Source organism: Rattus norvegicus, chromosome X (genome assembly GCF_021556685.1).
Source record: "Rattus norvegicus strain SHRSP/BbbUtx chromosome X, alternate assembly SHRSP_T2T, whole genome shotgun sequence".
Classification (NCBI taxonomy): domain Eukaryota; kingdom Metazoa; phylum Chordata; class Mammalia; order Rodentia; family Muridae; genus Rattus; species Rattus norvegicus.
In genome coordinates, this window is record NC_141554.1 from 25,331,328 (window position 1) to 25,345,790 (window position 14,463).

At 40.8% G+C, this 14,463-nt stretch overlaps 1 protein-coding gene across 4 annotated transcripts in view; it reads right to left on the reverse strand.

Moving 5' to 3' along the window:
• Window positions 1-3,342: 3,342 nt before the first annotated feature.
• The window catches only part of Rragb (Ras-related GTP binding B), a 50,123-nt gene continuing 39,002 nt past the window's right edge, over window positions 3,343-14,463 (reverse strand). For 2 of the 4 annotated variants that reach the window (XM_087598974.1, XM_087598972.1), the window contains one exon: window positions 3,343-3,905. In XM_087598974.1, the coding sequence (XP_087455100.1) occupies window positions 3,898-3,905 (8 nt within the window). In that variant the 3' untranslated portion in view covers window positions 3,343-3,897. Of the gene's footprint in view, window positions 3,972-14,463 lie in introns of all 4 variants that reach the window. The other 2 variants (XM_087598973.1, XM_087598970.1) reach the window with 1 other exon arrangement.

Genomic DNA, 14,463 nt, shown 5'->3' on the forward strand with positions numbered 1-14,463 from the left:
ATGTACAGCTTAATAAGGTCATCCTAACTAGTGGAATAGTTAGAGTTATAGAAACCAGGAGAGATCCTGATAGTGTCAATTAGAAGTAACCAATTACCCTGATGCCCACATCTAGAAATCCAGAAATAACATCTTGGTCTTGTTTTCCTCTCCTAAAACAACAACAACAACAACAGCAACAACAGCAACATACTCTTTACCATTATTCTCCCAAAGAAAAAAGACTGACTTTGTGTCAGTTTATTTGTGTGGAGTTTTTTGTTTGCTTTTGTTTTGTTTGTTTTCTTGTTTCCTTATGAGAAAGGGTTTTATTCTTCAGCCTAACCCAGCCTAGAACTCACTAATAGGTAGCCCATGCTTGCCTCAAATTCTTAACCATCCTACAGCAGCCTCCCAAATGCTGGGCTTACAGGTGTGAGCCGTCAAGCTCAGGAGGTGGACTCTGGATGGTTGGCTTTTAGCTTCATCTGTAGGCTCTTTTGTGCGCCCTCTTTTGGTTTTATTTCTTAAGATTAAAAAAATGTGTGTGTGTGTGTGTGTGTGTGTGTGTGTGTGTGTGTGTGTGTGTCTGTACTGGAGTATATGCACATGAGTGCTGGTGCCTGCAGAGGCCAAAGATGGCTTTAGATCGTCTGGAGCTGGACTTACAGGTGGTTGTGAACCAGAACCAAACATGAGTGTTCTGTCAGAACAGTACGTACTTTTAACTATAGAGCCACCTCTCGAGCCCTGTCCTTTGCTGTTTTGTTTTGAGTAAGGTCCAAACTGGCCTTGAACTCCCTATGTAGCTGAAGAGAAACTTGAACTCCTGATTCTGCTGCCTCCACTTCCCAAATGCTGGCTTTACAGAAGTGGACCACAGTGTTCAGTAGCAGTCTTTTAAAGTAAAGTCACCTCTCTTGTCTCAACACTTGTCTCTTAATTGACTTGTGGTACAGTAAGGTCCTTTATACAGTTGGGTCAAGTAATTGTATCAACCCCACAGTTTCTTGTTGATCATAGCTCTCAGCTAACTCCCTAGCTTGCTTTCCAGACTCTACTTGTTTATCAAGAAGAAGTTCTGAAGGAAGCCTTTTTATCTATTCAGTTAGAAGGCAGTGTTCTAAAACACTTGGCTCTCTGCTACTGCTTAACATATCCTAATAGCTTTGTTTCTGCAATATTACTATCATGTATGTATATGTGTGCATTTGCTAAGGTTTTAGAGTTCTTTCACAGAATGAGACATTCATTCATACTTACGTTCTCTCTCTCTCTCTCTCTCTCTCTCTCTCTCTCTCACACACACACACACACACACACACACACACACACACACACACACACACACACGTATAGGTATTTATCTACCTCACCAAAACCACTGAAAAAGTATTTACCCAGAAAACTATTCCTATTCAGTATGAAATTACTGCACTCAAATTGATCGTTCTTTTTTTTTTTTTTTTTTTTTTTCCGGAGCTGGGGACCAAACCCAAGGCCTTGCGCTTGCTAAGCAAGTGCTCTACCACTGAGCCAAATCCCCAAACCCCAACTTGATCGTTCTAATCTAAGGAGTTAGTGCCCGCCTGTGTTAGTCAGTGTTCTCTAGAGGAACAGGTCTGATAGATCTCTCTGTGTAGAAAGGGATCTATTAGACTGGCTTATAGGCCATGGTACAGCTCACCCAGCAATGGCTATTTACCAATGGACGGTCCAAGAATCTAGTAGTGGCTCATTCATGAAGCTGAATTGTCTCAGCTGGTCTTAAGTATTTTCTGGAATGCCAAAGAAATGGGCTCTAATGGCAGTGAAGGAATGGACTTGCTAGTGAGGCCAGAGCAATTAGGCAAACAGAGCAAGCTTCCTTCTGTGTCCAGCAAAAGATGTGGCCCAGATTAAAAGCGGATCTTCCCATCCAAAAAGATCCAGACCAAAAGTGGTTCTTCATACTTCAAATGTTTTCATTAAGCAAAATTCCCTCCCAGTGTACCCAGCCACACGAAACTTGGTTAAGTTCAGATGTAGTCAAGTTCACAACCAAGAATAGCCATCACAGCAGCATAGATCAGTAACAGAGCTGGAATTTAAAGGCATGGTTCCTTGTGCCTCAGTGGAATCTGAGTTTGCTTTGTTTCCATGAGTGAGTGGCCATACCAGTTTCCCATTTTTACTCCTCAGAAAGGCTCTCCCTGTTGATGCTCAGGGGAAGCACAAAGCATTTGGTTAGAATCTAGACGTTCACACATGTCTAAGCGCTTGGGTCATAAGTGCTCCTCTCTCTCTCTCTCTCTCTCTCTCTCTCTCTGTGTGTGTGTGTGTGTGTGTGTGTGTGTGTGTGTGTGTGTGTGTGCGCGCACACACACACGCAGCATAACAGCACAGAAGCAAAGGGAAAATGTGCAGATGAAGAACCATGTGTCATTGACCTGAGAAGTCAATGCTGTGAAATTCTAATAATCATGGAGAGATTCTGGTACTTTTCTGTTTTAACTAAGTTATGCTCTGGCAAGCAGAGGGGATACACAGAGTCAGGGGGGGTCACAGCCCCTGTCTAATTGTAACCTCTGCCTGATAAGTGATGCAGTTCCAGTCACCCTACCAAGTCTCACATGAGCACAGCATGTAGTACATGCTCTTAGTAACCTTGCAAATGTTACATATTCAAATGTTTCACTTGCTTCTACTATGTTTTTAGTTCTGATTTTGAAAATACAAAAACATTTGAAAATATTTGACAGAGCAGCAGAACCAGGAAAGGATCAAAATGAAGAGTGGCAAAGTGTTTAAAAGAAAGATGGTTCTTTGGGGGTGGGGAGGGGGAGAAAAGGTTCTGGAGGCTGGAGAGATGGCTCAGTGATTAACACTTCTGTCTGCTCTTCCAGAGGTCCTGAGTTCAATTCCCAGTAACCACATGGTGGCTCACAACCATCTGAAATGGGATCTGACATACATAAAATAAATAAATCATAAAAAAAAGAAAAAATCCCTCAGGCTGGAGAGATGGCTCAACAGTTAAGAGCACCAACTGCTCTTCTAGAGGTCCTGAGTTCCAATCCCATCAGCCACATGGTGGCTCACAACCATCTGTACTGGGATCTGATACCCTCTTCTGGGAAGATAGAGCACTCATCTACATAAAATAAATAAATATTTAAAAAACCTTTAAAAAGGTTTCTGTCTACATCTCTCATAGTTAACTTAGTCTGAAAACATGCTTGGCTTTATTACATTCAAGCCAGGTTTGGCTAATTTTACTTTTTCAAACTAAGGGGACAAAGATGTTCAGGTAAAAAATAAGAGTAAAACCCAACTAGATGAGTACATAGTATCATACCAGGAGACAAAGATGACTCATTCAGGTTTTGTTTTTTTTTTTTTTTGCAATAAAGATTTATTGAAAGTCTCTGATATTACACAGCCAAAGATAAATTTTAATCAGTTTCACTAAGGGCTATATAATTATATGACAGGTATGACTCTGTATATTAGGAAGGATTCTCTAAAGCAGGAGCTCTCAATCTATGAGTCACGGTCTCTTTGCAGGTTGAATATCAGATATTCTATGTATCAGATACTTACATTGTGATTCATAAGGGTATGGAAATTACTGTTATGAAGTAGCAACAAAATAATGTTATGTTACAACTTGAGGAACTGTATTAAAGGGTCACAGCATTAAGAAGGTGGAGAACCACTGCTCTAGAACAGAACCAATAGAATGAGTATATATTGTGAACAGAGATTTATTAAATTGGCTTACATGATACGGGGCAGTTAGTCCAACAGTGGCTGTCTGGATGCTGGAGAGATAGAGAATCCTGTAGTTGCTCAGTCAACAAGGCTGGATGTCGCAGCAGTTCCAATCTGGTGCTGAAGCCTGGAGGATTCTTGGAGAGTGCTAGTCTTCAGTTTATGTTAGAAGGCTGAAGAAGATGGGTTCTGATATCAGTGAAGGTGGTAGCAGCAGCAACAGCAACAAAGTAGATGCACTGACCAGCAAGGAGCAAAGGCGGACAAGCAACAGCAACATTACTTTTCCCTGAACCTTTTTATATCTGAGTCACTATTAGAAAGTGATGCCCACTCTGGAACAAACAAGAGTCATGTTTCTTAGTACATTCCAGGTCTAATCAAGTTGATAGCCAACACTATTATTTTCCAATACCATAAATCCAGATACTAGGATGGTCAATTTCAACTGGCAAGTTAATTAAGAAACATCTGGGCTGTCAATAAAGCATACCTTTCAGTGTCTATGAGGGCTTTTCCAGAGAAGATTAATAAAGGTGGAAAAAACTTGCTCTGAACATGCATGGCACCATCCGTCCATGGACTGGTGTTCTGACCCAAATAAAAAGGGGAAAAGGAGAAGCCAACTGAGCTTTCTGACTTAACCAGGATGTGGGCATGGCAGCCTTCCACTGTTGCATACAGGAACTGATCCTGCTGTCAGACCTGCCTCAGGGTGACATCCCTGAACCATGAACCAAAATAAACCTTTCCTCCATTAAGTTGCATCTTACCAGGAATTTGGTAATGGTAATGAGAAAAGTAAGAAAATCTACATATTTGGTGTCAGAAATATTAGGAGTGAAACTTCAGGAGTAAAGTGACCTATATGGTGGCTCTATTTCTCCCTTTCACTTAAAGTGGTAAAATACTGCCTCTAAATAGACTATGGACAATTAATTCAGGATAGTAAGATTCTAAATATGAGGCTGGAGAGATGGCTCAGTGGTTAAGAGCACTGACTGCTCTTCCAGAGGTCCTGAGTTCAATTCCCAGCAACCACATGGTGGCTCACAACCATCTGTAATGAGATCTGGTGCCCTCTTCTGGTGTGTCTGAAGACAGCAACAGTGTACTCATACATAAAATAAATAAACCTTCTTTTAAAAGATTCTAAATACATTTCTCATGTTCCATTTTATCAGACTGGTAGGATAGTTGATGCAAAGCAATAGTAATAACACTTCTACCACATTCTACCTCCCATTCCCTACCCAACTCCATGCTGTACAGGTTTATAGAACATTAATCAATCCTTTCACAGATTCTTCTGCATAGCATATGATCTTATGTAAAAACCTGTATGTCCTTTTGCCATTAAGATCTTCTGAGGGTGGGCGATAATGTGCTTGTTTCTAAACTTGGTGAATTTGGAGGGCTTCTAGATAATTCTAGTAGAGATGTCATGGGAGCATTTGTACTGATGACACAATCACACAGGCAGATCATAAAAGCAAGTCGGAAGGCTTCATATACAATTGAACATAAAGCCTTTGACTTTGTCTATGTAGAATATACAGTGAGAAAAAAATAAGCATTTTTACAGGGTTTTTTAGGGTTTCTATTACTGTGATAAAACACCATGACCATAAGCAACTTGAGGACCACAGGGCTTATGTCCTTTACACTTCAACATCATAGTCCATTACTGAAGAAATTCAGAGCAGAAACTCAAATCAGGTACCTGGAGGCAGGAGCTGATGCAGAGGTCATGGAGGGGTGTTGCTTAATGACTTGCTCTCCATGGCTTGCTCACTCTGCTTTCTTATATAATCCAGGATCACTAGCCCAGGGATGGTACTCCTCATAACAATCATTCATCTAGAAAATGCATCACAAGCTTGCCCACAGGCCAATCCTAATCTCAATAGAGGTGTCCTCATCTCAGATAGCTGTAGCTTTTGTTAATTTGAGAAGTAACTAGCCAACACAGATACTGTGGACAGCAGTCAAAAAGGCAGGCACATTTGCACTATCAGAAGAAAACAAAAACAAAAAACGAGTGCTCCCCTCAAAAGTGAGTAGTAAACAGTGCCAAGTACTGTCTTAATAGTCAAGTAAGATGAATAGAGATTTCTCCCATTGGTTTTTCTAACATGATTGGCGAAGGTGTTTTTAATAAGCGCTGTTTTGGTAGAATGACCCGGACAGCAGGCAGATTGGAATAGGCCAAGAAGTGAATGGGAACTTAACAGATTTTGGCTATAAAAAGAAGAGATGGGCAAGCACCAATCCCTGACACTATTAATGATACTCCATTATGCTTGCAGACAGGAGCATGTTTTCCTCTGAGAAGTTCCACCCAGCAGCTGACTCAGACAGTTACAGACACCAACAGCCAGAAAACAGTGGTTGGAACTTGGGGACTCTTATGGAAGAATAGGAGGAAGGATTGTGAGCCCTGAAGGGGATAGGAACTCCACAGGAAGACCAAGAGAGTCAACTAACCTGGACCGTTGGGGCTCTCAGAGTGTGATCCATCAACCAAAGAACATACACAGGCTGGAACTAGGCCTCCCTGCTCATATGTAGTAGATGTGCAGCTTGGTCTTCATGTGGGTCCTGAACAACTGGAGCTGGGACTATCCCAAATGCTGTTCCCTGTCTGTGGGATATGTTCTTCTAGCTGGGCTGCCCTGTCTGGCCTCAGTGGGAGAGGAAGAACCTGGCTTTGCAGAGACTTGAACTGCCAGGGTGGGGGGGATACCAGGAGGGTCCCCACCTGCTCAGAGGAAAAGGAGAGGATTGTTGGAGGGGTGACTGGGAGGGGGGGCAGTGAGTGGGATGTAAAGTGAATAAGTAAAAAAAATAATCTTTAAAAGGAAGAGGAGAGATAAGATAGCCCTTGGGGAAGTACGTGGAATTTATGTAATTCTCTTCCCCAAAGATGGGAAATACTTAATTGGGTGCTCCAGGGAGAAAGGGGGGCTTTTCTTTGACTGATGGCTATGCAGGAGACCCTTTGGTCTAGGCCCACAAAAGGAAATGTTATTCTACAGTATGAAATCAATTAAGGAACTTTTTTAAAAAAGGAACAGTAGATATCAGAGAACTGGGTAGGAAGTAAGGAAGACGAAATGAATGCCAGGGAAGAGTTAGTTAGAAGCAGCAACCCTCCTGTCCTTAAATGATTGTCAAAGCTCATAAACCACACCAAACAGTGAATCCTAGTTTATCATGATCAACTCATTGATTATCACAAACATGTCCCACATTGGTAGTGAGACGTAAAGGGAGTGTAGGATATATAGTAAGTTCTCACATATCTGTACTCTATGAGAATTTGCAGATAAACCTAAAACTGCTTTTTTAAATCTACGTACAAAAATCCTTTAGCAAAGACCTTGTGACAGTTATTGGTATAGTGTCTTTCCACTGTTTTCTCTTTTACTTCAATTTAGTTTGTTTGATCTAGTTTATTGTCTCATCTGTCAAAACCTTTCAAGATGATTTTCAGGGGGAAAAATGGCATAAAAGGAGGGCATACTTTATGCCAACTTGACACAGGCTAGAGTAATTTGGAAAGGGGAAACTTTAACTGAGTTAAATGCCCAACCAGATTGGCCTGTGTGTAAGCCTGTGATACATTTCCATGATGGATGATGTGGGAAGAATCAATTCACTGGGGCAGTACCACCCTGGACTGGTCATCCTGGGTGTTATAAGAAAGCAGACTGAGCAAGCCAGTAAGCAGCATTATTCCATGACCTCTGCATCAACTCCTACCTCCAGCTTCCAGCTTCTTAACTGCTCTGTGGAACTGCGACCTGCAATAAACCCTTTCCCTTTCCTTTTTTTTTTATTTTTTTTATTAACTTGAGTATTTCTTATATACATTTCGAGTGTTATTCCCTTTCCCGGTATCCGGGCAAACATCCCCCTCCCCCTCCCCTTCCTTATGGGTGTTCCCCTCCCAACCCTACCCTTTCCCTTTCAAGTTATTTTTGTTTATGATCTTTGTCACAGCAATAGAAAAATACCTATGAAGGCAGGTTTTTCAACTCTTTCTAAAAACAAAACGCAATTGAGCCCATTCTGTAACGTGAAATCAATAGTCACAAAAAGTCCCTTCCTCTGGTATCTGTCCAACCAGTTCCTCAAGGATATACAGTGAAGAAGCTCTAGTAATACTGCGAGCAGCACAGTCAGGAGCACAGCGAGTGCTGGGCATATGCCAAGAACAGAACCTCTCAACCTCATAAGCTGGCTCACAGTATCTGAAAGTCATGATTCTCTGGACATAAAAGGATTACTTTTTACTCTTCAGTCCTTAGGAGCAAGCCATTTAAGTGGAAGCCATGTGGTGATATGTGGTCCTGCAAGAAGAGCTACCATGCCTGCTACAGGCCCCTGTTCACTGAGGTAAGCAGCATCAGTATCCTCCATACATCTAGCTCTCCTCCCATGTCCCAAAACCAAATCTACTCAAGGGCAAGATAATCAGATATGTAATGGCATAGCTACTCCACTGTGCCCTAAATGTGCATTTTCTTCTCAGTATCCGTAAGTAATTTTACAGCAAATAAACAGCATGCTTTTATATCTCCTCAAATTACTTGCTCATCCTTTTCAGTGTGTTTCAACACCTCAGGATGAGAAATATTGAAAGCCTTAGTAATTAGTCGTTTCACTCAGGTGTACATTTGAATTATTCAAGAGAAACTATCTTCCCAGTAAAACTTGAAACAAAATATCCTTTCTCCTATCTCCCTATTTACTGTTATAGAGGCAGAAACAGGGAGACCCCCAAATGAACATATTCTTTCTACATATTTAAGATTGTTAAGGCCTCTTTTTTTTAACCAGTCCATTTTTTTAATTCTTAAATTCTTGACATTACAGAACTAAACTGAAATTTATTAACATTCCACTCTTACATTTTTCGACAAACAGAAAATAAAATCCATGAGCCAAAAACCCAAACAAAACTAAAAACAGGGAAAAGCTTATAAAACTAAATATGGATCCCAGCATTAACAGATGAACAGAGAATGTGATTTTTCTTTAAATTCTTAGCGGATGATAAAGTGTAGAAACTGAACACTTACAAATTATTTAAAACCTGGAATCAGGGGTTGGGGATTTAGCTCAGCGGTAGAGCGCTTACCTAGGAAGCACAAGGCCCTGGGTTCGGTCCCCAGCTCCGAAAAAAAGAACCAAAAAAAAAAAAAAACCTGGAATCACTGACCAGAAATTACACAGTTGGATCATGGGAAATGTTAAGGCCTCTTTTAATGCTGCTCTATGCATAATCGTTTCAAATATATACACTTACAACAAAATCGACTGTTTTTAAAATTATTATTCCAACATCCACGCTCTAATTTCTTCAATGAAAAACACGTTATTTCATTTGGGGATGTAATTTACCTAATGAGAAGTTGGCACTTCTTAATTCTGGCCAATGTGGTGGGAATTGTGTGTGTGTGTGGCACGGGAGGGAGAAGGGAGAGACAGAGAAACTCAGACAAAGACAGATAAAGACACAGAGAGGTTTCCTGAATATAGAAAACATTCTGTTGCATGTACGATGGGTGTGTTAGCTGCAGTTTGAATGATCATCTTGAACCATAAGGTGATATTTTAAGAACAAGGTACAGGCAACTTTGGAGAGGGCTCAGTGCGTTAAGTGATGTTGTGAGACATGAGGGTTTGAATTCAGAAATCCAGCACTAATGTGAAAGCCAAGTGTGCTGTGTCTATATGTCTGACCTGGGAAGAGACAGGCAAATCCATAATAAGATGGCGTGATAGAGGATGATGCTTGAAGTTGAATTATGTCTACACATGCTCATAAGCTCACCTGCACACAGATATTCATTACAAATATACCAAGCGCGTGCCCACGTACACACACACACACACACACACACACACACACACACACACACACACACACCTGCAGGGAGGGAGGGGAGAGTGAGAGCAAGCAAAGCATGAACAAAACTGGATCTTTGGAGGCAGTCCAATTCTAGACAATGTGACACTCTATTGCATTACTTCTTTAGACAAACATTAGGTATCTGAAATGTTATCACTGCTCACTATAATTTGCAACAGAGAATTGTTTTTTCTTTAAGAAAGAAATCCCTTCAATATACTTTGACCATTTCCATTAGATTATTTTTTCTAAATAAAAGGAATCACATCCAAGTGTTGGAAACATTGTGTCACATTTCTGCCATTGGACTTATCAAAAAGGACAAGGTTGAAGGGATGGTGGGTAACAGAAACTCACAACTGGTCAGAGTACACCGAATAGGTGTCAGTGGAGTGCTTCGCCACAAATGGAACACTCATATAACCCCCGCCCCCAGGCTCAACGACCATCAGAGAAATGGAGACCAAAACGATCCTAAGAGCCAGGTGTGAAGGAAGACAGAAGCTAAACAGTGTCTTCTGGCCATGACAGACTGTGGCACTCAGGAACTCACAGGAGCTCTGCTTGTCTGTATTAGGATCATACCAATTAATATTCTAATATAGAAGGGGGAGGGGTCACAAGCCTCCACACATAGCTGAGGAGCTATTGACAGTTGGTAGTTTCTGGGAAAGAGTCAGTTTCCTATAAGGTTGGGGTCCCTGATAAGTTGACCATGCTCCAGTGGATGACCATATGCCCAGGAAGTATATAGAGAGGACAGACTGGAGTCAAGGGACTACGAAAAGTGGAGGGGGTACAGTGGTGGGGGTAGATTTGGAAGGCGTTGTATGATAAAAATGCATGGCATGAAATTCCCAAAGGATCAATAACATTTTTTCAAAGAAAGGAACACTCAGCAAATATAAACCTAAACTTTTGTTTTATATTTTAAAAGGTGCACAGTGTTATCTTAAGTTGAATTTTTGATGGCTAATGAAGCAATGTACATTGTCTACTAATTATTTTTGTATGTTGTTGCATAATTTCATTCAAACTAGAAAGGAGGTTTCCTAATACGACAGAACTAAATCCAATACTTTAATTTACCTGTTAAATTTGTAACATATTGCTGGGTAACAACTGTGGTCAGATTTAAGGACTTAATGAGCTAACTATCTTCTCCTAGGTTTTGTAGGTATACAAACCAGGTGGAACATTAACTATGTCTCTATATCACTGTGTCCTTGAAGCCGACACTCAAAATGTGATGGGGACTGTGATGCTTTCTAAAGGCTGTATTGGAGGAAAATTTGCTTCCTGAATCACTACGTGACTGATAGAAGGACTCAATAAAGCTTGGAAGAGTAATAAACTGAAGTCTCATTTTTCCTCTGGCTACTGGTCAAAGGCCAGGCTCAGTCAGTTTGTCTAGGTAAACATGCAAGAAAGAGAGCAAATGAAAGTTTTGTAGCCTAATCCTAGAAGTGACATGCCATCAGTTTCCCCAAAGTCTCTTTGTAGCAGAGTCATGAGATTCAGCTGAAACTCATGGAGTGGCCTATGCGAATGCATGGAGGCTTCTGACTACAACTGCTGAGGGGCCTGAAGGAAGCATTTATTGAATATATAGACTATAAAAAACATTTCAGTATTAAACTTAAACATGTTTAGATTGTATGATGGCTGTTCTGGGTTGTAACTTGACTACATTTGGAATTAACTAAAACAACAACAACAAAAAAAAAACAAAAAAAAAAAAACCACCAAATGGCTGAACACACCTGTGAGGGATTTTTCCTTTGCTTTCTTTCTTTCTTTCTTTCTTTCTTTCTTTATTTATTTATTTAATATTATTATTTATAATATATAAGTACACTGTAGCTGTCTTCAGACACACCAGAAGAGGGCATCAGATCCCATTACAGATGGCTGTGAGCCACCATGTGGTTGCTGGGAATTGAACTCAGGACCTCTAGAAGAGCAGTTGGTGCTCTTAACTGTTGAGCCATCTCTCCAGCCTGAGGGATTTTTTTCTTTTTTTTATGATTTATTTATTTTATGTATGTCAGATCCCATTTCAGATGGTTGTGAGCCACCATGTGGTTACTGGGAATTGAACTCAGGACCTCTGGAAGAGCAGTCAGTGCTCTTAACCGCTGAGCCATGTCTCCAGTCCCCGGGATTTTTTTTTTCTTAATAAAGTCATTTGCACACCATCTGATGGAAGCCTATATAAGAGCATGGAGAAGAAAGCATGCTTTTTTTGTCTTGTTGCTTTTACTCTTGCTGGCTAGTCCATTCCTTTACTGGCATTAGAGCCTACTTTGGAACTCCAGAGTATAATGAAGGCATCCAACCTTGTGGACTAAACTTGGACTTGCTGTTCATTTTGGATGAACTAGACCATAGCCTATAAGCCAGGCTGATAAATTCCCCTTCTGTACACAGAGAAATTTATTCTTTTGGTTCTGTTCCTCTAGAGAACCCCAACAAATACAGGTTTTGGTACCAGAAATGGTTTTAGAAAAGTGGTTCTCAACCTTCCTAATGCAACCCTTTAATACAGTTCTTCATGTTGTGGTGACCCCAAACCATAAAAAGTATTTTAGTTACTACTTCATAACTGTAAATTTGCTACTCTTATGGATTGTAATATTAAATATCTGATATGCAGCCCAACAAAGGAGCCACAAACCACAAGTTGAGAATCACTGTTCTAGAGCAACAGAAGTATAGGGATGATTTTTTTAAGAATGTGGAATATGCTTTCCAAGTTGCTAATACCTATAGTTACTGAAACTTCTCCAGTTACTGAAACCTCTTATGGAAGCTCAGAGAGAACTAAAAACTCAGAATGTGAACTCTATAAACCTAACAGGTCAAGGGCATTTGCTTATCCTGATTCACCAATTGTGACAGGCAATGGATTTGGTGACTCTGTATATACAACTTTAGACAATTTGTGGAAAAATAAGGAAGATGATACTGCTGGTTGGTTGGTCCTAGCATCTCTGGATAAACTGACAAAGGAGTGTGTTCTGTGATAAAAAATTAACCAACCAGCATTCTAGCATCTCCGGATATGGTGACAGTGAACTCAGTGATAGAAACTGACCTGTTCCAGATGCTCACAAACAGTCTAAAGGTTCCCGAGTGTGCGCTGGGAAAGAATCTTCTCTCCAGCAGCCACAGAGTTCAAGTTGTGGGAAGTCAAACTGAAGTCTTCAGTACAAGAATTACAGTGAAAATTCAAATCCCAACCTTGGATGGTGTTGGCAGTTAAAGTAGGGCATTGATTGCTAGAGAATGGGATCTTGTACCTTGAGATGGGGATATGTAGTGGGAGGACCATATTAGAGCTGAGAACGTTGAACCCTCAGATTTCAGAAGTTTATCTCACCTGAGGCAGTAGTCTCTCCACGGTTAGCAGATGAACCCCAACCCACACCCCCTGAGATATTGCATTTTCAACTTTGATTGAGTAAATTAATCCTTTATTGTCCACTAAAGCGGCAGTGACTTTCTCTGAAGTTGATGCCAGGCAAGACAATACTGATGCCCCACAGTACTGGTCAGCAGTTGCCTCTAGACCTATAAGCAGACTAAAGAAAGGCTCACAGCAAGCACCTAGAGGGGAGGTGGAAAGTGTAGTTCATGAGGATTTCCACTACACTATTAAAACGCTTTATGAGTTTGCTAATTCATTCAAGCAGAAGTCTAAGCAATGTGCGTGAGAATTGATTTTAAGTGTGTGGGACAATGGCGGAAGGAACATAAAACTGAATCAGGCTTAGTGTACGATATGGGCCCTGAGTGGAGATTTTAGGTCTAATGTGGCAACTCACATGCATTTTTTAAAAAACAGTGTTGTTGGGTTCGAGGTGAAAGCTGAGAAAACTCACTTCAGATATGGAAGCTTAAAAATGAAAGCTTTATTTTCTGAGCACTAAGGGAGTGACCAGTTAGGGATCTGAACTCTGCTCCCTAAGGGAGATTGCACATTGTTAAAGAAGGGGAATACAAAGCAAGGGAGGGACTGGGGAGAGCTGCAGTGTATCCAATTGTATTTTGAGATTATGGGTTAAACAAGGGAGTGCCCTTGTATCTAGGGCAACTGGCTTCAAGGTCCTGAGTTCATTCTCCTTGACCTTAGGACCAGAGCTCAGAGTGATAAGGGGACGAAGGAGCAGGTCAGCCCCATGTAGTTCATTAGGGCACAACAGGCAATTGGTTGTATATTTTTATAGCTTATGCACCTTGGTTTAGGTAACAACAGTTTCTATATTCTTTACTGGTTAACAGACAATTAAAAAGACATTTGGAGAAGTGGGATAAGTGTGCATTCATAGGCCTGGGAATATCAACTTGCTTGACCCTGCCAGCAAGATGGAGAAGTTGTCCTTGAGATGGCTGGACTCAGACAACTGTTTACAACAGAAGCTGTTTGGCTCCCCTAGGGACCTTGAATTAATTTCTGAAAACGAAATGGTAGTACTTAGAATAAGTTTCTTTTGCTTGTTCCCAACATTATCATAAGTTTGTTTGAATGATTGGCTGAAGCATTTATCAAAAGATGACCTACTGAAAAGGAGTTTGAGATGCCTGGTATCCCTTGGTTTAATGTTGATGAAGAGATTTTAAGGCTCAGGGAAATTGCAATCTTAGAGTGGGTATGGTGTGTAAAGCTTAATCATCCACAGTGGAGAGGCCCAGAAGACATGCCCTTCATGAATCCTTTAAGATACAAACTGGTGAGAAGGGCACCAGCACATGTGAAGAGCTTTGTTGGTGCTCTTTTCCTTGTGTTAGACCGTAGGGTTAGAGACTCT